The 25,000-nt window shown below is 52.4% G+C and overlaps 4 protein-coding genes across 4 annotated transcripts; 2 read left to right on the top strand and 2 right to left on the bottom strand.

The window, feature by feature from the left end:
* Window positions 1-673: 673 nt before the first annotated feature.
* Window positions 674-7,096, bottom strand: TGME49_247270 (hypothetical protein). Its single transcript, XM_018780812.1, has 3 exons — window positions 5,463-7,096; window positions 4,858-4,943; window positions 674-4,208 (listed from the first exon to the last, which is right to left on the bottom strand). The coding sequence occupies exons 1-3, from the start codon at window positions 6,209-6,211 to the stop codon at window positions 1,318-1,320; spliced, it is 3,726 nt and encodes a 1,241-aa protein (XP_018634950.1). The 5' UTR covers window positions 6,212-7,096; the 3' UTR covers window positions 674-1,317.
* A 4-nt stretch (window positions 7,097-7,100) lies between these two features.
* On the top strand, window positions 7,101-8,196 carry TGME49_247260 (hypothetical protein; the record flags this gene model as incomplete). The annotated part of the gene is made up of 1 exon (XM_002367052.2): window positions 7,101-8,196. Exon 1 carries the CDS (start codon window positions 7,723-7,725, stop codon window positions 8,194-8,196), a length of 474 nt encoding a protein of 157 aa, XP_002367093.1. The 5' UTR covers window positions 7,101-7,722.
* A 142-nt stretch (window positions 8,197-8,338) lies between these two features.
* TGME49_247250 (RbAp46) lies at window positions 8,339-17,007 on the top strand. The gene is made up of 14 exons (XM_002367051.2): window positions 8,339-9,797; window positions 10,167-10,248; window positions 10,910-10,973; window positions 11,346-11,427; window positions 11,975-12,033; window positions 12,325-12,403; window positions 12,746-12,855; window positions 13,537-13,648; window positions 14,083-14,125; window positions 14,260-14,346; window positions 14,650-14,865; window positions 15,071-15,145; window positions 15,642-15,689; window positions 16,238-17,007. The coding sequence occupies exons 1-14, from the start codon at window positions 8,917-8,919 to the stop codon at window positions 16,295-16,297; spliced, it is 1,998 nt and encodes a 665-aa protein (XP_002367092.1). The 5' UTR covers window positions 8,339-8,916; the 3' UTR covers window positions 16,298-17,007.
* A 411-nt stretch (window positions 17,008-17,418) lies between these two features.
* On the bottom strand, window positions 17,419-24,996 carry TGME49_247240 (ubiquitin carboxyl-terminal hydrolase, family 1 protein). Its single transcript, XM_002367050.2, has 9 exons — window positions 23,359-24,996; window positions 22,602-22,756; window positions 21,879-22,032; window positions 21,056-21,135; window positions 20,469-20,564; window positions 19,734-19,875; window positions 19,073-19,144; window positions 18,567-18,631; window positions 17,419-18,350 (listed from the first exon to the last, which is right to left on the bottom strand). Exons 1-9 carry the CDS (start codon window positions 23,698-23,700, stop codon window positions 18,233-18,235), a joined length of 1,224 nt encoding a protein of 407 aa, XP_002367091.1. The 5' UTR covers window positions 23,701-24,996; the 3' UTR covers window positions 17,419-18,232.
* Between the last annotated feature and the right edge of the window lie 4 nt (window positions 24,997-25,000).

Below are 25,000 nucleotides of genomic sequence, written 5' to 3'. Positions count from 1 at the left end.
AGATTCCTGCATCGCATGCAGTGTGGCGTTTTCAATTGTGAATATTAAAAAAACGCAGAGTCACTGCCTCTCTCTGGCAGCCGCAGAAGGCACCGCTGCGGACCCCGTCTGTCGAGATTGGCTCCGGTGCGAAAACGAAAAAATGGAGAACGCGCTCGGGCTCGTCTCTTGCAAATGCCACGGACTACCAGGGGACTCCGCGACAGAAGAAAGGCCGAAAACCGTAAAAGGCACAGCGAAACATAGTTTGACCAGATGTTCTAAACAAATACATATATATATATATATATATATATGCCCATACTTACATATGGACCTATACAGCAGTTCGATGTGTATAATATGCATAATGTAAATATACGCATCTACATGTAACTACACCGCCACGTGAAATCTGTGCATATATATATATATATGTAAGTAATGTAAATATACAGATATTCCTGTATCTATACAGCAATCAACATGATATATATAGATATGTATAAAGAGGGCCGAAGATATATGTAACAACTGGATTATAACTAGATGTATATCTACATTTCTGTATATGCATAGATATCTAGATTTCGTGAAGGAAAGGGCGATTCTGCGCGGTGTATGTGTCAATCGTGGGAGGGAGTTGTTTCTTCAGGGAGCAAGGATGTCGTGTGGGTGGAAACACTTTGAAAAAGCGTTTTACAGAAACCGTTTCGAACAGGCAAAAGTCACTGCCTTGTCACCTTCGTTGTTCTTCTTCAAGGCCATTAGAGAGCAGTCGGTGGTAGCTGCAAGTCGATCTGAGGCGTTCGCGTTTCACCACGACTCTCTCTGCGATTCATCGTTTTTTATGCCGATTCCTCCTCACCTCTCTCTTTCAGGCCTATGCGTCACTCCGTCGCGCGCAGCTGAGCACTGTACGGAGGATGCTAGGCATGTCCATTTCTTTCTCCTCTCTCTCCACTTTCTCGGCCGATGGTGTCTCTTCCGTTCTCTTTCCTCGCACTCTGCTCTCTTTTCTTCGCTGTTCCTTTCCTCGTCTCTGCACATCTTTTCCCCACTGGCGCCTCCTCCCCTAATTTGAGTCTTTCATCCTTCACCTCGTCAACTCCCGTCTGTCATTGATTTTTTCTCCTTCTCAGTCTTCCTGTAATATCGTCCTTCTCTTCTGATGCTCTGCCTCTCTGTCCTTCCTTCTCTTGCTCCACATCTGTTTCTTTCCTCTCTTGCCTCGGTCTCCTTTCGTTTGTTCCCTATATCTCATCCTTCCTTCTCTTGCTCGATTTCTCAACCTTTCCGTTCCTCTTCCACTTGCTTTTCTGTCGTTTAACACCGTTTTCATTGACCGTTCCCTCGCTCTGTTTTCGGGTGTTTCCCCCTCGCTCCCTTGGCGTCTCTCTCTCGTTCTCGCTGTTCCTTGCTCTCTCCTTTTGTCTCGTTGCTTCTCGCTTCTTCTCCTTTTTTTTTCTCGACTTGGTGTCTTCCCTGTCTTCTCTCGCTTTCGACCCGTCGAGCCCTCGGTGCTGGGAGGGCGGTGTCTTCCCCAGAGTTCTCTGAAATCTTCGAGAGCCACGGCGCCGCAAATTCCGCCGGATTCTCAACTTCCACACAGCCGAGAAAGTGACGAGGTCGTGCGGCTCTCACAGGATTTCGGCGTAAGCCTCCTGGTCTCGCTGCCGCTTTTTCTTCCCTTTCTTCTCTCTGTTCTATGTCTCTTTGTCTGTTTCCATCGATTCTTCTTTTGCCTCCTCCTTGTCTACCTCTGCCGCCGTTGCCGCATTCAGTGTCTCCCTCTTCCCGATCGAGCTTCATCCTTTCCTCGTCCGAGTTCGTCTCCCTTCGGTCGCGCATCTGCGGCGCCGTGAGAGAATCAGCGACGGCCGCCCGTCGCTCGGCGCGTTGCCCGCAGGATCCTGCGCTTCTTCGCTCGTCTGGGTCTCCATCCGGCGCCACTGCTTCTGCGTCTTCTGCGTTCGTCCGTACGAGTCTGCTTCTGCTCTCCACCGCTGTCTTGCGTTCGTCTTCTTCTGAAGAAGGCAGGAAAGTCGAGTCTGCTGCTTCTCCTTCGTCTCTGTCGTAGCGCCGAGAGAGAGACACGGCCGCCCGCCTGTGTCTTGTTCTCGCTCTCGCCCCCCAGCCGAGGTGTCTCCGGACGACCGACGCTAGCCAGCCAGGCGTTTCTGGCCCTGTGCGGTGCCTGTCTCCACACCGCACCGACCCCACAGACAGCGCGGCGCAGATGTCTCCTCCAGTCCCTGCCAGCAGTCTCTGTGATGTTTTGAGAGAGGCGCAGAAGACTTGTTTTTCGTTTGCGGAGGGCGTCCTCCCGCGGGCCGTGGCACTCACCGGCTGACGTTCGCCTTCGCTCCGAGCCGGAACAACACAAAATCGAGGAGACGCTTGAGACGCCAAGCGAGCGCTCGGAGACACGCACTCCGCCTCTTCCTCGTTCGACGCCTGCTTGTCCCCTGCCCCCTCGACGCGGGCGGAGACAGAGGCGGCGAGAGACATACCTCCCTCGAGGTTCGGAGACACAGCGTCGACTGGACTGGAACGAATCCGAGAAGAGGCTGATGTCTCCTCCTGCGCGCTCCCAACGCCCCCGCTCAAACCGTCTCCAGTGGACGTACAACCCAACGGCGCGGCGACCCGGCCGGTTGAGGAAGACGGCGAGGAGACGCTGAAGAATCGGAGGTCGGAAGGGCTTTCGGCAGGGCCAGGCTCGCCAGGGAGCGACGCGAAGGAGGACGTCGGAGAGGAGAACGGATGAGAGAGAGAAGAAACGAACATGGAAGCCGAATGCGCGAGCTTCCCAGACAGGGACGCGACGCTGCAGGTCTCGTTCCAGAGCAGCTGGAGAGCCGCGCCTTGGTTGAGGTCGCTCTCCGATGCTTGTTCGCCGCGTCGAAATTTATCCAGCATTTCCTCGCAAAAGTTCATCAGCCGTGCATGCACCAAAGTTTGCCTAGCGAGCCGCCCTCGAAGCTCCGCCACTTCCTTCTCCAGATTGGCCACCGCGCTGGCATGCCCTGGGTCCTCCCCCTCCCTTCCCCCTGTTCCTCCTCCGTCGCCTTTTCGTTCCTCTCCTCTCCTTTCTTCTCCCTTTTCTCCTCTCTCTGCTCCTCCCTCTTCTTCTTCGTTTTCATCGCGTTCTATCGAGGTGCGCCATCTTTGCGTCAAACTCGGAAGGCAGGCGGTGCAGGGTGTCTCCTCTTCGCCGCCTCCAGTAGACGACCAGCAACTGCGCTCGGCCCTCTCGGCGGACAGGACGTCGCCTCGAACGTTTGGCTTCTGTGGAAATGCACATGCCTCCCTTTGCTGCGGCCCTGCAGCGCGCCGCGGCACAAAGGCCTGAAACAACTTTTTCTCCCTTCCTCGACCTTCCCCTCTCCAAACCGCATTGTGCCGCCGACTCGCCTCTTCTCCCCAACTCGACTCTTCTCTCCAAACCGCGTCGCTTCTCGGACTCGCGTTTCCTTTGGCATGCTGGACGGCCGCTGCTGCGGCGCGAGACCGCTGACAGAGCGCCTGGCGCACCTCTTGCATTTCCTTCTGGAGTTTCTTCATCTCGTTGCGAAGCAGCTCCTCGGGCGTCTTGTGAACGACGGCGCGGTGGAGCCAGACCAGTGCAGCGGCAGAGGTGTACATACACCTCAGGCCGCATGCAACGGTCTCGACGGCGGCGCCTGGAGCTTCCCAGGAGTCGCCGAGAGTGCGAAACGGGTCGCTTCGACTCGTCTGCGTCTCGTCAGGATGCCTCCAGAACCGAGCGCGCTCGCGGAGCTCTGCGAAAGCGAGGAAGAGTCGCATACCCCATTTCCGAGTCGCGAGCTCGACGGCGGTGAGGACGAGGAGCAGCAGGAGGAGCGGGAGCCGCGCCGCCTGCACGCGTGCATGCGCCGTGAAGCAGAGGGAGAGAAACAGAGCGAAGAAGTAAAAGGCGAACGTCTGTACGCTGCCCACAGCCTCCGCCAGGTAGCGATGGAAACTTCGGATCTGGTGCAGTGCCGCAAAGACGTCCTTCAGGCCTTCGTGTAGATTCGAAAGGAGCTGAGTCACTTGCCAGCCCCCCTCCAACTGCTGCTTTTGAATCACATGCATCTCCGCGAGATTCTGCGCCTGCGCATGCAGGCGCGAAGCCACCGCCCCAGACGCGAGAGCCAGGCGATTCACAGTCGCCTCGCTGCGTCGCTGCCACTCTGCACTGTGCAAGAAGAAACAAATGTTGTCTGGCACAACAGACACGAGAGAGAGAAAATGCGCATTGCACTCCAGGTGAGGACGCGTTGAGGTGTGCAGGTCGGGAAGGTCCACGTCGAAAAGTACACAGAGTCGGCTCTGTGAATCTGAGAATACCCAGACAACTCCAGTTCAGTTATCTACAAGCATCTCTTCTTGCGGATCTGCGGCGCCCGTTCGGATGCATGAAAACGAGAGTCTCTGCTCGTGCGTCGCTCTCTCTCCTCAGGTGCGTATTTGTGAAGAAGGTGCCCACGCACAGATCTGCAGCTACGCTTACATGGGCATATGTGTGTATGCGGACGTACCCAAATTGGTACGTATATATACACATAAATATATACATAAATATATACATATATGTACATATATATATATATACATAAACATATATATATATATACATAAATATACAATATATATATATATATATATATATAAATATATGTGTGTGTGGATATGAATGTACATGTGTGTAGATCTGTGTTTGTGAGGCATCCCAGAGATTGGTGTGTCCTCAGTGCGCCTTGGTGCATGCGAATGTCTAGAGCGACAGTCCGAAGTCGTTTTTCAACATCTCTACACTTTTGCATTATCTGGGAATAGCCTGTGGCCTCTGTGTTGCCTGCGCCTTCTCACCGATGTGGTTGATTTGTTCGCGAACGAGCGCGAATGTTCCAAAGTCCATCGAGTCTGCATGTTGGCATCCATCGACGATGCGTTGCCTGAGCGCCTCACATGCGTGTACCAGGTGTTTCAAGACTGCGCTCCGTCGCTTTCCTTTTGAGCCTCTTCTCCGCTCTTCCAAACTGCGAGCAACAGGCTGCGAGGAACGCTGGGGAAGCGCGCTGTCTTGCTCAGTGGAGTCCTCATCCCTGTTCTCCCCCCTTCGCTCTCTCTCGTTCTCCCCCTTCGTCTCTCTCTCGTTCTCCGTTCCCCTGGTCTGCGATGTCACAGAGGCTGCGAGAGGCGTATGCTTGGAAGAAGGCTTTACATCGGGATCTGAGTCTCCAGAAAAGAGCGAAGCCACAGTAGACTCCGCGAAACCTTGGAATTCTGCTCCTTCGCTCAGGTGTAGCTCCAGCGCGATGTCTTGAGAGCTTTGGAGAGACAGGAAGGCTTCGAGTGTCACACACGGATTCTCGACTGTTCCTTCCTCCACTTCGCTTCCCTCCACGTTTTCCACCTGGTCCGCCCCGCGTCTCTCAGACGCTTGTTTTTCATGTTTTGGCGACTTCGCCCACCTGGCGTCTCCTCCTGCTTCTCCCTGTCTCTCCGGACGGAGCGCGAGCCAAGTGACAGGCACATCGTCTGGCAGCAGGTAGCAGCCGTTCTGCGCGCTGGGGAACGGGCGCCCGGTTCGGGTGTATATACACCGCGCGCGGAGGAGTGCAATGTACTCGCGGGAAGCCTCGCCGAGGCTGCTGCAGGCCTGCTCGCTCGGCAGACTCTGCAGAAGGTTGATTTCCTTCAACACCGCCGCCCAGCAACTCTTGAGCGCGCCGCTTCTGCTCCCGCCCAATATCTCCTCTGCATCTTTCCAGAGAGCCTCGAACTCTGCGCGGCCCTTCGCAGCAGCCGCCGGTGGAAGAACGGGAGCGGCTGCGAGAGGCGCAGCAAAAGACGGAGGAGCAGAGCCTTGAGCCGAAGGCGAGAAAGCAGAGAAAGACGACGAAACACGGAAGGAAGACGAAGGAGAGGAGGAAGCGGCGGAAGAGGCGAAAGGAGAGCCAGAGATGGCCGAAAAGGAAGCGTCGGAAATCGTGCGCTTCAGAGATGGAGAAGAAGGGAAGGAAGCGGCGAGAGCAAGCAAGGGCGCGCAGACCAAGAGGGAGAGACAGGCGCGACGACAGAGGCAAGGCCGGAGGATTGGAGAAGACCGGGAAAGCGCAGGTCGTGTCAGAGGAGAAGGCGAGGTCCCCAGGAATAGCAGATGTGACAGCAGTGGAAAGAGAGTGAGAGAGAAAGCGAGACGAGAACGAGAAGCTGCCATTCTCGCAGAGAGCGTGGCACATCGTTACTTCGAGGGGAAAGTCGAAGACGTTTTTCCTTTAAACCAGAAAGCTGCGTGCTTTTCATGTTGTCCAGTAATCTTACATGAAGTGTATGCATGTGCCGTGGATACGAATCGGTGTCTGATTTCCTCTGTTGTGTGTCAGTGTCGGTCTCTGCCTTCCTCCATCTAAGAGAGGACACTGCGGCCTCACGTCTGGTACGGCTGTCACGACATCTCCCGGCTATCCTTCGCTCTGACTTCCTTCCCGTCCATTTTCGTCTTTCGCGAATGCGCTGCTTTCCAGCGTCCGGTTCCCCGACCTTCTTTTTCCCTCTTTTCCTGGCCCCCTGTCTCTTTCCATTCATTACACACAGTGAGAAGAGTCGCGGGTTGTGTTCTGAGCGTTGCAGTGCGGTGAGCATGCGCGCGAGCTAGAGAAAATTCAGAGACTCTCGAGCGGCAGGCGAGGCCTTCTGCTGTCGAGCCACCGCAGTGCAGAGAGGCGAGGAAGGGCGCCGGCCTCGAACGGAGGATGCAACAACTTGTTTGCGGCAGTCCCCGTTGGGTGGAAGGTCGTTTTTCCAGGAAGCAACGCGTCCGCCTGTTTGCCCCAGGGCCAGTAGTGAACTCCGGTGGTGTGGTCCTAAGTGCGGAGCGAACGAGAAAGCTACAAGGAACTTTGACAAGCAGGACGAGATTTATGTAAACGACAGAGAGGACGAAGAGAATGTGACAGACACGCAGGAAGAGAGTCTAGCGGAGCTTAACAACTAGCGGGAAGAGCAAGAGCGGGCAGGGGAAAACGCAGAAACCAGGGGCATCTCCAGACTCTCCGGGAGCCCCAAGGGAAGCGGAAACTCGAGACCTGTCTGCAAGAGAGCGAGAAAAAATTTATAAGATATAGAACCTTGGAAGCGAGAACAACGGGGTAGGGACAGGAGACACGTGGTGCTTGTTCGTCGGTCAGAGAAAGAATGACTTGCAAAGAGGGAAGCGAAGGGTCTGCGAAAAAAAGAAGCGGCACGGACTTTTGACTTTCACCCTGACACTGCGAGAATCCGCAAGTTCTGATTTTCCTTTGTTCTTTCTCCAACAGACTACCAAAAGTGTTTCTCCGTTCGCGCAGAAAAGCCTGGAGACAAACTTGGAAACAGGAAACAATTTCCAGCTTTCTTCCTTGTCACTTGCTGTCTCAACTTACGCCCTCCTGCATTCCGACCACCACGACTCTCCCCGCGGGCAGAGAGGCGCCGCATGAAAAAAACCATTTCTTCTGCGAGAGGAAGAAGGCTTTCACCGCAGAGAGTCACGAAGACACTTGTGGACATCTAAAGCCTATCTTTGCGCTGTTTCGAGGTGAATCTGTTTGAGTGTGGCAGTACAAACGTTTTAACTTGACGCTGCTCTCACTCGTGTGTCTGTGCACACCTAGACAAGATGCTTCTTCCGCGAACACGAGGATGGGTGTCGGGAAATAGTTGATTCAATTCTCATAAGCCACACCGTGTATGCAGCGCAAACGCGTTTCCGTCTACTACTGGGACGTCTGTAACAAAGGGCTCTCTCTTCAGATTAACCGGCAACACACCTTGACCGAGCTTCAGCACTGCCGCTGGATCGTGTCGCCTCGCGCAGGCGGTCCTTCCTTTGGTCACTTGCGAAGGAGGGCAAAGCCGCGTCAGGAACTTTTTCTCGAATTAGCATCCAACAGACGTTTTTCTCTTTTCTCTTTGCGTGAATGCTTGGTTCCACAATACACACCAGAGCGACTAGAAACGCGACGAAAACGCGTCGCCGGAAACGGCGAGACAAGCGAACGCCGCGTCGAGTGGACCGGGGCCGTGCCTGCAATCCTGAAATCCGCTGTTCTCGGGGAGCTGCACGCGGGAAAGAATTTTCTCGCTTCACCAGTTGAGAGAGATTCCCACTTGCTTCACAAATGCCGGGAAAGAAGTGAAAAATCCACCGTGGAGACGGAGTGAGTCGGCCCGTGTGTGCCTGTGGCTCACACTGGGGCGGGTGTGCGGAGGGGAAGTGTGTGAACCCACGCGGCGTGCAAATACACACTTGAGAAATCGAGCGTGTCGGCGACTCCGGAGCTTCCTCAAAACCGGAGGGAAGACACTGAAAAGGGGGTCCCCTTCTTCGCTTTTTCGGTGATTTCCTTCTTCCTTCTGTCTTCTTTCGCTGGCGTTCCTCGAAAGTTTTGAGGGAGCTCCGCGTCCGTTTCGCCGCACACCCAGCCACCTGTGCTGCGCTCTTCTCTTCGGCCGTGCTGTCGCGAGGTCTCGAGGAGACCTTGCCGGGTGTACATACACCGCAGAAACGCACCGAAAAGCTCGCAAACGGGAACGTGTGTGACTTTCGAGAGAAGTGACGAAAGAACTTTCGTTTTTTCGAGAGTTCCACATCCTCTTTTTCTCCAGCGGTTTCTCCACCGTCGTGTCTTTGGGATCTCCCCGACACTCAGCGTCCACTGTTTCGTCGTTTCACGTGCGTTTTGCTTGCTCCGGCCTCCCGTCTCCTCCCTTTGTCACTCAGCCTCTCTAGCCTTCTTCCGCTTCTCAACTCCCTCCACTCTGTCCACGCTCGTTCTCCTCCCGATTTGCCGCCTTTGTATTCTTCCCCTTCGCTCCTGTTTGCTCAATCGTTCTCGCCTCTCTTCCAGCCTTTTGCTGCTGCGTCCCTGGTTCGTCGGCGCCATGCCAACTGCGCCCAAGAACGCGGCCTCTCCTGCTGGTGATGTGGCTACGACGAAAGACGCTGTTCCCTTCACCAGAGTCTCCTGTTCTCCTCTCGCCCCTTCTGTCGTGCGGCACCCTCGCAGTGAAGTGCAGCTCGATCGAGGAGGCGCGCAGAACGCGAGCGAAGCTATCCGAACAGAGAGCGACAAAGAGGCGACGCGACGCGCCACCTCGGGCCACAGTCCTTCCTCTGCCGCAAGCGAGCAAGAAGGGAACGCAATGACAGGCGAAGAAGCAACGCGCCCTCTCGCGTTGGAGCCGCAGACTCCAGCTTCTGCAGAAACCACGGCGGAAGCCGAGGCGACCGACGCGAAGCAAACTGCGCCCTCCGTTCCAGTCCTTCCTCTTTCTGTCTCTGCGTCGCTCTTGCCGACCTTCTCTCTCTCCTCCCCAAAGAATGGAGGACTCGAGCAGGCGCCGGTCCCGGGAAAGCGACCCGTGACCGACGAGGCAGTTTCGCCCTCTGCGTCGCGAAAGCGCCTGAGGAAACCTGATGGAAAAGAGCTCCCCGATGCAGCAAAGGCGACAGAGAACGCCGAGCATAACGCACTCTGCGACGCGCATGCGCAGAGCTCCCAGCCTGTATGTACAGCGGACGCGCCGCGCTCGCCGAGTGGGCGACGCCTCCGAACGGTGCCTGAAGAAGGCGAGGACAACGAAGAAAGCGACGGAGAGAAGGAAGACGAAGAGGAAGGAGACCGAAACGACCCTGCTGTCATTGCAGAAGAGTTCAACAACTGGAAAGTCAACACCAAAGTGCTCTACGACTTAGTCATGAACTATACCCTCGAGTGGCCGTCCCTCACAGTTCAGTGGCTGCCGGGGCTCACCACAAAAACGTACGCAAACATCGAAAAACGAATCGACAAATCTATCTATCTATATTGATCTCTATCGATCTATGCATCTATCTATTCTCTATACATATATATATATATATCTAAATGTCTATCTACATCTATCTATACGTATCTCTCTATCTGTTTACGTGCGTCGCCATTTACATGCATATGCGCATGCGCCTTCTGTGAGTGGATGTTCATTTTCGGAGGAGAGAGGGAAGCGCATGTGCGTTTGGGTCCCCTTTCGAAATGGGGTGGCGAGACCTGCGGGGACTGGAAGGTCGGTTGCGCGGAGGCGCTTCAACTTCCGGAGTGTATCCGCGCCTCGAGGTCGGCCGCGTTTCCTGTCTTCTCTCTCTCTGTCAGGGGCGCTGCATCAGTGTCTCAGAGGCTTCTCATCGGGACCCACACGAGTAGCGGCGACGACAATTCGCTCCTCGTTCTTCAGGTGCGCGCCTGCATTGCTTTAAGACTCGAACTACTTCTCGATCTCAATTGATAGTTGTGCCTAGACCTTTTCGTTTCGCCTCAGCGTTCATAAAGCACGAATCCGTTTTCGAAGAAGGACTCCGCTCTCGATTCGCATTCACGAGTCCGGAACGCTGCTCGTCTTGAGGGATTTGCGATACAGTCTGCCAGCGGTTTTCACACAAAACATGGCACCGCAGTTCCTGGATGGAGTTACACATCGAGGAAACCTTGTCCCGTTCCTGCATCGACTCGGCGTCAAGATGTAACCTTTCCTTAACATCTGACGTAGATTCATTGAGACTCTCGGATCGTCGGTGTTCGTCGCCGTCTTCCCGGCTCAGGTGTTTATACAGTAGCTGCGCGCTGGGGACCACCACACACTGGATGGTCTGCTTCTTTGCCAAAGTGGGACTCGGAAAAACGCGAGTCTGTCGACCTTCGTATTCCGGTACTACATGTACATGTTTTACTGGTCTCGCGTCTGTATTCGCGTCTGTATCCATGTCTGTATGCGTGTGTATATTTCGCTAGTTGAGAGATACGCGCAAGTTTGCTTTTGCACCTATATATGAACAACGTTTCGTCTTTTAAGGGATTTGTGAAAGGACATAAACAGATAGGTTTGCGACTTGCTTCAGGTGTCTCTCCCTGCGAAGCCCATTGAAGACGAGGCGGCGCGGACGTACGTCGAGAGACCGACAGGTGCGTGGAAGATGGTTTCGCTGTTTTGGTGTTAGAAAGAAGCTTTTTTTCTCCTGTTTCTTTCCCGATGTCTCTTCGACTTCATCCACATTCGCTTCGTTTCTCATCTCACCCTTCCTCTTGTCAACGCTCGCTGCATATTCTTCCTCACCCTCTGTTTCTCGCGTGTGACCCTGTGCGTCTTCGACCGTTTCCTCCGGTGTACGGAGTCTCCCCCCACTACGCCGTTGCCTGCGTTTCTTGTCTTCTCGAGCCTGTCGTCTGTCTGCATGTTCCCTTCGCACCTGGAAGACAGTTCGCGATGAGAGGAATCCACGCCAGGTGGGGTAGCGCAGGAGGTGGAAGAACCTGTTTCGGTGTGTTGTCGCACAGACTACGACGGATTCAGCTTCGGACTTCTTCCGTGCAAATTTAAAACTGTCAAGAGTTTCCCCCACGAAGGAGAAGTGAATGTGTAAGTCTGTTGAAGACGATCCTGCTTCCGAGGAGGTCTGCGAGATTGTTTCTTTGCAACGCGATTTGACCAAGTTACGCAGTTCACAGGAACTTGAGAAGCGGGAGAGCGAGGCATCCGGAGAACGCTCAGAGGACGCGAACGCAACCAAGGCCGTGGGAGACGAAAAGCAGAAAACGAGGGGAAAGCAGGAGCGGTGTCTGGTGTCTGCAGAGACGTAGTCATCAAGAGAAGCAGCCGACTGTGTTGCGGCGAGTACACATGCGAAGACAGAGCAACAGACAGCGGACCAAAACTCACCCCTCTTGGTCCTCACCTCTCACTTTTGCTTTCCATCTCGATCCATCTGATTCTTACTCGTTCGCTTTCTCTTTTTCCCTCGCTTTCTTCCTTCCCCCTTACGGCTGGGCTGCCATCCTAACCGTGTGGTGAGCCGCAGTTGTTAAGACCGTTCTGAAAACGAGAAAGTTTTGGCAACTCGCCGCCGAGCGCCGCGGCTCGCCGAACAGAAGACTGTGTCTGTGTGGTGCGTCGGGCAAATGTACAGCGCGCGCTTTATGCCCCAGAAGGCGGACATCGTCGCCACCATGGGTCCGCAAGGCTTCGGTGAGGAACAGTCGTTTGCGTTTCCGTTTTTTAGAGAAATGTGCGAGACGAATGTGGCGAGAGAGTCTACACATGGTCAGCAAGATACGCTCACCCAAATTTAGGATTATTTGTCTTTCCAGATGTTTCTTCGTTTCTGCCCCCCCTCCCCCTTCGTTCTCGCAAACTCAGTGTCCTCCACAGTGGCTTCCATTTGCACTGACCTCCCTTCCGTCTGTTCGCCACTCTCTCGTCTTCCCTCCTGCTTCGACGCTCGCGTTGTTTCACCGGTCGTTTCTTTGCTTTTTTCAGTGTCTATTTACGATCTGTCGATGGATTCGGCGCACTCAGAGGGGGCTGTGCTGAAGCTGCCTGGTCACACCACAGACGGGTGAGAAAGTTTGCGACCGTCGGCCCCTCCTGGTTATTTCGAAGACCGGGCGCGCGCGCGCGTTCAATTTCGTTTTCTTCTTGGGTCGCCTCCTTGTTGTCTTTGCTTCTTTCGTTTCTGAGTTCCCTGCTGACGTCTGTTGGTCTCGCGTGCGATTCTGGTGAGGCCCCCGTCTCTTTGCTTGTCTCCGGAAGGGCGCTGCCATTTTCGGTTCCTTTTTTTCCGCCAGTTTTCCTCTTCTCTCTTGCTTCCTCTCTACTGCATCTCTTCTTCTTCCTCCCCTCCCGGTCGTCCACGCGTTCAGCACTCCGTTTTCGTTTCCTCTCTCTCTGTTCTGCGCAGCTTTGGCCTCGCGTGGAATGCCATGGTCCACGGTCGTCTCGCCTCCACGTCGAATGCAGGCGCGATTTGCCTGCACGACGTCCAGGCGGCGCCCGCTGCTTCTGCTGCCGGTAGGTGCCTAGGCGAGGCTAGGCGAGCGTCCGTCTGTTTTTTTCAAAACCTAAAAGGAACTGAGTCAAAGCGGTGTCCGCAATCTCCAAGCCAGATATAGAGCGGCGGCATTCGAAGGTCAGCGAACAGGCGAACCTCTCGGTTACCGAGGAGGAACTCGTCCTGTCCGCGCAAACTGAAGAAAACGCGTTCGCGGGTCCCGCATCACATTTCTCAGTTCACTGATCTGTGCAGAGTGACCGTGTCAGTACGAGTCGGACTCTCCAGCAAATCGACGAAGGAGTAGGAAAAAACGGTTTCCTCCAGATGTGCGACTTGGAAACGCGTCTTCCCCGTTTCCCTCTCACACGTAACAGTCTGTGATCTTCAGTTTCTCTTGCAAACAACGAGGAGCCTCCGCGGCGCCTCGCAACAGAACCTTTCTTGTTTCTCGTCTCAGCATTTCGGCGGAGCGATACGCATCTCCGCCTATATGCAAAGCTCGAAACATACACTTTTATACGCGTATTTACAGTGTATGCCTTCATGTTTGAATTCCTGAACTTCATGCACATCACTGTCCATCGACGAGCACCCCTCAAAACCACGTATGTAGGGTATTGGAGGTTCGTGTATGCAGCTGGTGGTGAATTTTTGTCTTGTAGTGGATGTATTGTTTTTTTCGAAATTGTTTTCGTCAGACGCACCTCTTCGCACTTGGACTGTCTCAAAGGGAGCCGTTAACGATTGCTGCTGGATTCCCGGAGAAGCTGCTCTGCTCGCGAGTTGCGGGGACGACGGCATTGTCAGTGTGTAAGGCGAGAAGACGTTCTTCGTTTTCTGCTGAGGCTGAACCGTGTTGTCGCCTTCCGGTTCCGGTTCTGCAAACGAGGAGGCGCGTACACCGTATCGAACAAAAACTCTTCTTTCTTCTCCCTGCAAGCGAGATGCACTGGAGTGGACGCGAGGCTGCGTCGCGGTTGCGCAGAACCACGCAAGTCCTGTTGTAACTGACAGCGCGAAGCGAGAACATACTTTGACGCACTCGTCGCGCGCCAGTCGCGTTGCTCTCCGAGCGCTCGGCGCCTCCGAGTCTCCTCGCGTCTAAGCTGACGGGGGCTCGCGGGTGCCCCCCTGCATGAGCGTGACCTCTGAATTTGCAGCATGCGTCGGTTTGACACGCGTCTACTGGGTGTATGGAGATGCGTTACCGATCTCGTTGCATGCGTCTTTGTCTTTACGCCCAGGTGGGACATACGCGACGACAGTCCGAACTCCGCAGCCGTTCAAGTGAGCAGGAGCGGCTTTCCGCAGACTTCTTTCTCGCCTGTTCGCGTCTCTTTCAGAAGTTGCGTTTCCTCTCTTGCGTCGGTGCGAGCGCTGTATGCGAGAGAAACGACGTTTGCGTCTCTGTTTCTTTTCAGTTCAAGGCGTCGGAAGCGGACCTCCTCACCTGCTTGTGCGCAGACGAGCAGCAGCCAAACACGATCGTCTGTGGAGACAATCGCGGTGTAAGAATTCTTTTTCTACCATCGGCGTCGAGATGTTTGAGGCGTCCCCGTGTTCGTTTCGTGGCAGTCTGCGCTGCGCTTTCATCTCCTTTTCTCTTTGCTCTTCTCTCCTTCGCTCTCACTCGTCTCACTGTCTCAGGCTCTGTCGACGTTTGCTGGTTTTCCGTGTGAGTGCTTTCCCGGCCCGCGACCCCCGTCCTTGCGTCTTCGTCGATCTTTCTTCTGCATTGGAGTTCCTTCTCTCTCTGGGCCTCCGCTTCGAAAGACAGAGAATCCTTTCACCCTTTTGCTCGGTGTCTTCAGCACTTGCGGGTGTTTGACCGCCGGCGCGGAGAAAAGCCTGTCCACATGGTTGACGCGGCGCACGACGGCGAAGTGACGCGGGTCGCCTTCGCCGGCTGCGAAGCTGGACTTCTTTCCTCAGCCGGCAGAGACCGATTCGTCTCTCTCTGGGACTTGAAAAAAGTCGGAGAGGAACAGTCGGAGGAAGACGCTGAAGACGGTCCTCCCGAGCTTCTGGTGCGCATGCAGCGAAACGCGGAGGCGCGCGGCGCGGCTCTGCGGGTCAACCTCTCGGATAACGGGTGGTGCCTTCCACGTTTTGCGGTGTGTTCGGAGATGCCGTCCTGTCTCGGATCTCCGGGGAGTTGCCTGTGGAGTTTTGGGGAGATTTGCAGGGTTTTTATCGAGCGCTGTTGCTTTGCCGTTTGCGGTGTACGTACAGTTCTCCCACGGCGGCCATGTGGCGGCAGTCAGCGACATGGCGTGGAACCGCGAAGATCTCGCGTCTCTTGACAAGGTGGGCGGATAGGGGGAGGGGGGCCGACTCGAGGCGAAAAAAAACAAAGAAGACAGAGAAAGAGCGAAACAGGGAAAAACAAAGGAGACAGAACAGAACGAACAGAAGCAGGTGAAGAGCGGAGGAGTGATCAAGAGGACGCGCCGACGAGGTCCAAGGGAAAGATGGAAGAGGCCGGAAAGAGGAGAAAGAGAAGACAGCAGAGGAGAAAAGAGGGGAGGAGGAAGACGACAGGACGTTGTCCGACACAAATGGGCCGAAGACGCATGAAACTCCAGAGAAGCAAATCTTGAATGTGAGCCTGTTCTGCCCGTTTTCGTGCAGAAGGCTCGAGGAAGCAGAGCTCTTCAGTAATCAAGAGTGAAAGCGAAAAAGAGTGCCTCTTGTTTTCTCTCCAAGGTCTCCTAAATGAGGCGAAAACCGTCCACTGTTTTGCTCACTGGAAAAACGCTCTCTCCAAGTCTTGCTATTCTGCCTGCTGTGTACATCCACTCAGGTAGTGGCGTCCGTCGGCGAGGACAATCGGCTCCAAATTTGGCAGCTGGTAAGCAGAACAGGAGTTACGAATCTATGGTTGAATTCTTGAACTTTCTCGTGTTTAAAGATTTGCATCAATAATTTGTGCATGTGTGGAGACTGTGGAGCATTGCTCGACCTCGTCGTCTTTATTGTCCTTCATTGTCTCCTCGTCGGTCGTCGTGCTGGGGCAACAAACGAGAAGAAGGCCTTTATCTCTGTCCAGCTCATTTGTCGTTTCTTCACCAAAGCGGGGACAGTTTAAGATGTGTGTGTCGCCGGCATCAAAAAACGACGGCAGGTGGATATAATTCTGTGCGGCTGACCGCATAAAAAGAAAAGGAGAAACGCAGCGACTTCCATGGCTGTTCGGTTCGCTTCTTTCGCCTTGCACTCGACCCCCCTTCGATGTCCCTTCTCCCTGCGATGCCGTGTCTGTCGCTCTGCCTTGTTCCCTCTCACACTCTGCCCTGTCTTTTTGTTCTCTGTTCTCTCTTCCTGCCTCTCTCTTGCTCTCCGTGTGTCTGCCGTCATCTTCTTTCCGGATTCTTCGCTTGTCTTCTTTCATGTCTCCAGAAACGCTCGGTCTTTTTCTGCGCCGACGACGAAGACAATGAAGACGACGACGTCGAATAACGCACAACCGTTCAGGCACATCTGTCCAGACGCAGATCCTCAAACATAAACAATCCGTTGCATGCATGTATATTTAACTGCGTATCTTATATTGAACTGCGTATCTCTATATTCTCTGCATACAAATAATCGTGCGCGTAGGCCGTATCTAAATGGGCGTTTCTGCATACATATGTATATGTATATATAGGTATAAATATACATTTGTATATTCCCGTGACTTTACTGTGGGGTTGCGCTTGTCACATGCAGTTGTTTGACTTGAAGATGAACATTTTGGTGACTGAAGAATGTCAAATCCCTGGAGCCTTTTCCGCATGCAGTCTGCTCATGTTCCCCAAAGTGGGTGGGCGACGGTCGTTTTTCGTTCTCTCGACCCTCTGCTTTGTCCCTCCGGTCCTCAGGTGTCTGAACGCTCGCATGCAATTTCCCCAGATCGAGAAAACATGTGGGTGTACACTCGAGCTCCGGTGTGTTAGCGGCGCTGATTGAAGCGGATACTTTCTTCAGAAGAACTTGACAACGCAACGTGGACGAAGAGCTGTAAAGACAGACCCAACAGTTGCAAGCAAGCTGTACACACTCCACACAGTGCTGGATCGCGGATCAGCTGTACAGACACCCGGAGCCGGAGAGAGTCTGTCTTCACCCGCAACACAAATCGAAGAACAAGCGAGTGGACTCCTAAACCTCTGGCAAACTGAGATCGCAGCAAAAACGTTCTTGTTGAAGGCTGAAAGAAAACAGACTCAGCCTACATTTCTAGTGCGAGAAAGGAGCGTCGGCCTCTTACAGCGCAGATTCGCTAGCTTGGCTGCTTTTCTCCTTTGGGAGAGATGCGTTCATGTCGAAAGCAAAAACAACGAACTGCCTCGATATGTGACGCATGAATCTCGATCTTCCACTCAAACACTCTGGAGAAAACGAATGTGATACACCGGGGTGTGCAGATATAAAAAAGGTAGCTGACAAGATACTCAGGCATTCTCACACTGCGAAAGAACATACGCATATGCATGTCGCTATGCGCATCTATAACTGTACATACGTATATCTGATATCTGAATCCATCTATATCTCTATCTCTATTTATCTGTGTTTCAAACCGTCCTCTTGCATCTCCTTAAACCAATACTTCCGTGCATCTGCTTATCTGTGGATCTATCTACATGTAGCGACTTATGCCTACGCTTGTCTCTCATGCGTTTATCTATCTATCTACCTATCTATAGGTATGTATATCTACCTATACATATATATATATATATATATATCTTTATCCACCTATATATATGTCTGTATATCTATCTCTCTCTCTCTATATATATATATAGGCATTTATCTCTATTAATGAATTTCAACTCTAACATATCTGTCTCCACACATCACCCTATTTAGATACCGCATGTATATCATACAACATACGTATATATATATATATATATATATGGATTGGTAACCGCATACGCTACTCACGGTTATATGAATATTTACGGTTATATGAGACGTTGGAAAATGCGCGTCTCTTTTGACGATTGCTGAAATGTCAAAATCGGCGGCGAACGCGCGAGGATTAGCGCAGCCGCCGCGCGTTGTGTCGCCATTCGAGAGAGACACCGGCGTCGTTTTCCTTCGCCGAAAAGTTTTCTTCCTCTTTGAAAAGAACAACAATCGCAATGGAACCAGGTCTGGATACAAATTTATCAACGCGAACCGCTTCACATAGCATACACACAAAGACGTCTGGACTCATGTGCCGTATGTCTTTAGGTGTACAGACTCACACACTGTACGCCTACACATGCATACAATACATATATATATATATATATATATGTATACATATATATATATATATATATATTTATGTGTATATATTTTTGTGTATGTGCATATGTAGAGGTGAATCCAGGTTGGTGTGTCGACTGCATGCAGTTATGTAGAGACACCCGTGGCACCCGTTTTCGCCTTTTTCCTCTCGTGCTGCCGCCTCGCGATCGTCTCCTGTGCTGCCGTGACGGATTTGACCAGTTCCCCCTTTCTCGCGAGATGCCTGAAAACATGGAGAGAAAAAAGTCATGTTCGAGTGACCGAGTCCATCTGCATCGACATGCGCACTTAAAAAAAACTACAGAGGGTACATGCAGACAGGCAGGGCGACACCCGCAGCGGTTTCAGAAGAGGACACAGTGCTCGCTCAGCTGCCTCTCGTTTGACGTGTATGTACACCGCGTACACCTCTTTTCTCGCTCAGGCCTCGCTGACTCACTTGATGACGGTCAGAAGGAAGGGAACGAAGTCGTGACGTCGCCGGGCATTCTCCTTCTTCCATCGCTGAGAAGACACAAGAAATCAGTTCTGACTTCACAGTTTCCGCAGCTCGCACAGGGGAGACAAATAAAGAAGAGACACAGCCACCCAGGACAGTGCAAGGAGAAACGCTGCCGCGAATTCTGCGATCTCCGTAACGGCGAACTTCCCTTCCCTCACAACGCCATCTCGCCTCTTTCCCCTTGTTGCTCTGTCTCTCTTTCTCTTCCCCACACTGTCTCCTTTTCTCTTCCCCACACTGTCTCCTTTTCTCTTCCCCACACTGTCTCCCTTTCCAATCCGAAAGTGGTTTGCGACGCATGCGTGTGGCTGTGGAGATGAATCGGCCCGTTGAGAACTGCGAGCCAAAGAGGCCAGAGGTTGACTGAACATGAAAAACTGAGAGAAGTTGCACAACATGTGGACAGCGATCGCATGCGGCAAGAGGTCGCGAGGTGTGCGTACAGCTCGTTTGTCCAGTTCTTCTTCTTCCTGCTCTTTCAGCAGCTTCTTTCTGTCCTCCGCTTCCCGAACAACCTGAGACGCAAATGCGTGAACAGAAAAGAAAGGACTTGTCAAGAGACTTCAGGTGCCAGGATGCATGCACATGGATATCTGCCCCCTCCCAGAGACAACTGCAACAATCGCCCACCCGACTCTCGCTCAAAAAAAAAACAGGACACAAGAAACAAGGAGAAATCCGTGTATATTTCAAAGCGCACGTCGCATGCTCTCTATCCATATCGATGTTGTCGTTTTCTGTTTGGGATTCATCTGCACAGAAGCAACTTCTTCCTCTACATTCTTGAGGAGACGGTGCGTTATCAATCCTGCCAACTCCCATTTCCGTCGACTCTGAAACACATACTTCCTCAAAACAACGCGAGGAAGTGAAGAAACTCGTTGTCAATGTGGTTGTTGAACGCGAAATCAAATAAACCATCTTTTTGTCTTCCTGCATCCTCATTTGTTACCTGTCTATCTCCCTCTCTTCTTGTTCTCTCGCTTCTCCTGTTCTCTTTCTTCTCTTGTTTCCCCTCTATCTTTCTCTCTTTTCTCGCGTTCTCCTTCGACCTATCTTTCTCTTTTCTTTTGTTCTTTGGTGTTGTGTTCTCGTCTTGCTCACTTTTTCCAGAGCGGCGATGTCGTCGGGGAGTTCCTCCATCGTGGGCGTCCCTGAAGGCGCTTGGTCGTCGTCCACCTCATCGTCCAGTTCGATGTCCTGGCCAGAACTAATCAGCTTGATCTTTGCCCGCTGAATAACCACCCTGGAAACCGACATGACGCAAGAAAAAAATCAGAACACTGAGGAAAAGGCCGCCTGTCGCATCGTAGATGGATGCCCACACATCGACACGCACATGCATGCAAATGTATATATATATATATATATGTATATATATATATATATAGATAGATAGATAGATAGATAGATAGATAGAGAGAGAGACATAGTCAGATGGACAGAGATACGCATATGCATACAAGCAGATACAGATGATTAGAAAGGTACGCGGATGGGCAGAGTTAGATAGGTATAGACTGAGAGGTACATACAAATATATATATATATATATATATATATATATTTGATAGATGTAGAAGTCGATACGTCGATGGAAACAGGTGGAGCGTCTGTTTCAAGCGATGCATCTGAGAGCAAACAATTTCTTCTGTGCCCGAGAACTGTCTGCGAGTTTTCGCCGCAGCGTGGATACGAACAAGGCGGTCGAGGAGACAAAGAACCGAGAAGAAGATACGTTTGCTTAAGGGTCGCTTCAGAAGGAAGTTCGACATCGGAACTGCTGGATCTCCAAAGCGAAGAAAGAAAAACGAGAGAACGAGGTGTCGACAGACTCACCTCTCGCGCAACAGGTCTTGCTGCACTTTCGACAAATTGTCTTCCGTCACAGCCATCAGGTTGAAACGCAGCTCTCCACTTGCGGCCGTCTGAATCCTGTCGATCAACCGATTCCATGAAGGGAAAAAACGACAATCGGTGAAGCTGCGAGACTCAGCGACTGTTTACTTGGGCAACCAAAAAAGAGCAATCGGCAATCCGTTACAACACAACGAAAGATGCAACAACGTCTACCTATATATATATATATATTATATAAAGATATACATCCATCCGTATTTCTACCTATATATAAGTATATCAATCTACATTAATATATATATATATATATATATTTGTATGTATGTATTTGTATATATATGTGGATGAGTCGACTCTGAACTAGGTGTGTACATGTATACAGAAGAAAGTGCATTTGTGTAGACAGATATGTACAACGATGTGTGAATGCATAGATGTACTCGAGAGATTCGACGGAAGGCAGACGGCCTTCCCCGGAGGTCAGAAACATCAAAGAGCATAGGGGGTCAACTCCAAGTGGAATAGAAAACCTTCCTTTTTCCTCATTTTCACGGTATAGCTCTCACTTGGCAATTCTGCTTTGCAGCCGCTTCCTGACAAGTTCCGTCCAGCTATCCTCACCGCAGGAACCCAAATTTTGGGGACCCTGTAGAAAGACGCAGAAGCCGACGAGCAGATAACTGCGATTTACTTCTCCATTCAAACCGACACAGAACGCAGGAAGAGGATCCCCCTACGCGTCGCTGCGCGACTCTTCTCTCGTGCGTCACACACAGAAAGTCTGGGAGCAGAGAGAAACGCATACGTACGCGCCGAAGAGGCGAAAATGGAGAGCAACGCACCACAAAGCCCAGAGGAAAAAATTTTAAAAAGCGAGCACACCCCAAAGAGCAGGAATGGAAGGAACGAGAACTGAGGCAGAGCGAAGGAGAGAGGGACATTCGGAAGATAAGGAAAGGAGAGAAAGAAGAGAAAAAGAAGAGAGGGAAGGACGCGAGAAAGAGAAGAGAGGGAAGGAAGAGGGCAAACCCCAACAGCAGCGCATGAACGGCGAGTGAACGCCGACGCCGAAGGGAACGAACGAAGCGCGTTTGCTCGACGTTTTACAGTTCCGGAGTGTTGTTATAAGCTCGTTAAACACCGCATCTTCTTTACGGTGTCATGAAAGGAAACCCGCTCTTGTTGAAAAAGAAAGTTGCTCTGCTGCAGCGCCACGAGTTCGACTCTCGGTTTCCTGCTTGACTGCCGAAGCGGCACGATGCTTTTCACGGCTTGACGCCCAGTACAATGGCCCCGACCGCACTTGCAGCTGGGATTCGTTTTGTCTCGCTGTTGATTCGAGAGGTAAGAGCGACGGTTGTAGTGAGCCTCCTGTAGGTTTGCACTCACGGGCTTCAGGCCGTCCATTTCGTACGCATGGCCTTTGAAAAAGATGTACGACACAAAGTGGAAGGCGTCCTCCTTCTCCTTGTCATCGTCGTCGTCTGTCCAGTCGAACGGACTGGAGCTTCTGAAAGAGTTGTGCGCAGCTCGAATGAGTTCCCTGTATGCACAAAAAAAGAAGAAAGCTTTTCGTCCATCCGGCGCCACGCAGGATCTCAGATGTTCCAGGCATCGCCTGTATTCGACATAGACGCGGTTGGCAGCTGGAGGGTGAAGTGCCATTTCTGAAACTGTTTCAGATCCCCGGAAGAACATGGACGTCCATCCGCCGGTCTCGGAAGAGGACAGAGGGACGCCCCACAGGACGATTCAGAGACACACTCGAATCGGCAGCGTGAGAAAAACAAATGACTCAGGTGGCAGAATACTCAGAACCATCGAAGTGAGAGTCGCAGAACAATTCAGTGAAATGCGACCGGCAGCCAGAACCTCCAAAAGAAAAGCGGGCAGAAACCCCAGACGCAATCGCGAGTCTTCCCTGCTAGATTGAATCTCTCGAGGAGTCCGAAGCGGAAGCACCAAACGTGTAGAGAGAAGAGACGAAGAAAAACGAAAACAAAGGAAAGGGAGCAAAACGGAACGACCACGGTTTGCTTCCCAACAAAGCAGAACTGCTTTTTGGAGGGGGGATAATCGCGTGAGTGAAACGGAGACAGCTGAAAAGCTTACGAGTTGCCTATGGCCTCTCCACGCATTTGAGGATCGACAAAGTCCTTGGTGAAGTCAACAAGGGCATTGATTGTCGATCCGACATCTTGGATTTCTTCTCGTTTGTTGACAAGAACGGACAAGATCGCCTGGCTCGCGCATGCGTTCTCGATTACCTAGAAACCACACCACACAAATGTTCAGCCTCTCCTAGAGGGCCTCTTCTTTGTACCCTCGTCTGTCGACCTGCAGTGTGCCTTCTTCTGTTGAACGCGCCAGGTCCGACTCTTGATCTCTCTGGCGGGGCGTAGCCTCTCTCGCAGTCGTCTCCTTATGTGGAGCAGTGGCGCGCGACACTGAAGAAACGGGAGCTGCGTCATTGCCAGGCAAGTACGCTCACACCGATCAAGGGTCAAAGACGTCCACCTGTGCATGTCCGTCGACGCTTCGTTGGATGTTGTTCGACGCTGACTACGCCACCACGGTGCGCGCGTCTGCTTCCAGTGTGTCAGGTGATTGTACAGCGTTTCGGCTGTTCCGATCTTGTCGGTCTTCTTGCGACGACACCGGGTGATAGACAGCGCGAACTGCGTGGTTTGCCAAAGCATTGCTATGCACCTTTCCCAGTGCTTTCATCGGGAGATGTGCGACTGATTTATGGGGATCTGATAGAGTCGCCGTACAGCCCCAAATTATAACATCGGCACTTACTGGCTTCCGCATGACACAGTCTCGGATACACAGTTCAACCTGGCCTGTTTAACTGAGCTACACTTGCCTGTTTCGCGAAGAAGAGGTCTGGTGGACACTGAGCAGCACCGAGGGCATCGTCCATGGCTACGTCTTGGCTCGAGTCAGCTGCATCTCCAGTCGCCGCTCCCGCAGCATCCTTGGTCCAGTTGAAGAGGAAAACGAAGCCGAAGATCTTTCGATGCCTCTGTTTCAGTGCCTCGAACGACTCCTCATCGACGCCGAAAATCTCGTCGAACTCCACGCCTTTCACCCCCACCTTCTCCACGAGCTCCGTGAAGACGCCCGGGTCACTTTCGATCAAACACCACCGATTGCTGCCGTCTGCGTTCCGCGCATTTGCGCCGCTGCTCCCGTCTTCGGCACCCATAGCGACTTGTTTTGAATGCGATGAACGGCAACTGCCGTAGAGACCGCCAAGTGTCCGCGCGGGGAAATGAAAGGTTTTCTCCGACGCGGTGCTGCTCGAGTAACGAAACGGAAAATTCGAAAATCTCTTCGCTTTACTGGTTGGAAAGAGATTTTTCGACTCCAAATATGCCGGGGGTCAACGATACAGAAACAGTGACACTGAGACGCAAATGTCCGGGGTGTGTACACACCTCGGATCGCCTGCGGGTTGACGAGTCGAAAACCTAAGGTCTGAACACGGGAACCGTAGACTCACTTCCGGCTGGACAAAGATCGGTAGGGACTTGACGGGAAGACCAACCACCAGTTACATATTAAAGCATAAGCGCACAAATTGCAAATTCGAGAACAGAGAGGGAGCGGCAAGGCACGCAAGCCACCCACTCTGCGTGAGCACAGGCTTGAGACAAGCAGTTTGGGTCGCGAGTGCGGGACAAAAGGTGTGGCTGAAAAATGGAATGGAAGTGACGCAGAAACGACTGTAACACGATGACACGATCGCATGCAGAAAAGGCCTACGAAAACAAACACAGGGAACGAAAACCACAAAGTTGTCCGGTTGTGCAGCGTATGATGGCGGTCTACGCAGACGACCTAGAACTGCAGGGTCGGCACGGAAATCCGAGGAAGCCGAAGGAGAGAGGAACAGGCAGGAGAGTAGGAAAAGAAAGCACCAATCTTACAGCTTCTGCAAAAAGAGGCTGCCTGCAAGTCGTCCGGGTGACCCTCAGAGCAAGCTTGTAGTGGACCTCAAATAGACGGCGTCCTCTGTGCATGCAATTGCATGTGCATAACGAAGACAAGTCGCCGACACACAAACTGCGGTTTTCAACTGGGGTATTGGATTGAGGGGAAAAGTTCCCTTCTGTGTACATCATCGAAGTGGCAGAAGATCTAGCAACATCTCGCAACAAGGCTTAGAAGCTTTAGACATCGCGAATCGCTTCCAAATGTGTTCTGAAGTCCACAGCCTCTGTTTCTGTCACAGTGGTGGAAAGTCGTGCTGAGGCACATCTGAGACTGCCTACGTTGCACTCTTCCGGAGGACTTACAGTGTGTATCCTACCATTCACATTGATTTTTTTTGGCTTCGTCTATTTTCTTTGCTCCTCCTCTGGAACCATGTTTGCCGGTGACAGTCCAGGTTCTGACCGACGAAGCGTCGTGTCGCACTCCTCCTCGAGCAGGCGCCGGGTCACTTCGGCTGTTTTGACAACATAAGATATGTAGAACAACTCATGCACCTTTTCAGCGAACTT

This window comes from Toxoplasma gondii, chromosome XII (assembly GCF_000006565.2).
Source record: "Toxoplasma gondii ME49 chromosome XII, whole genome shotgun sequence".
NCBI lineage: Eukaryota > Apicomplexa > Conoidasida > Eucoccidiorida > Sarcocystidae > Toxoplasma > Toxoplasma gondii.
This window is presented reverse-complemented; position numbering and strand designations above follow the sequence as displayed.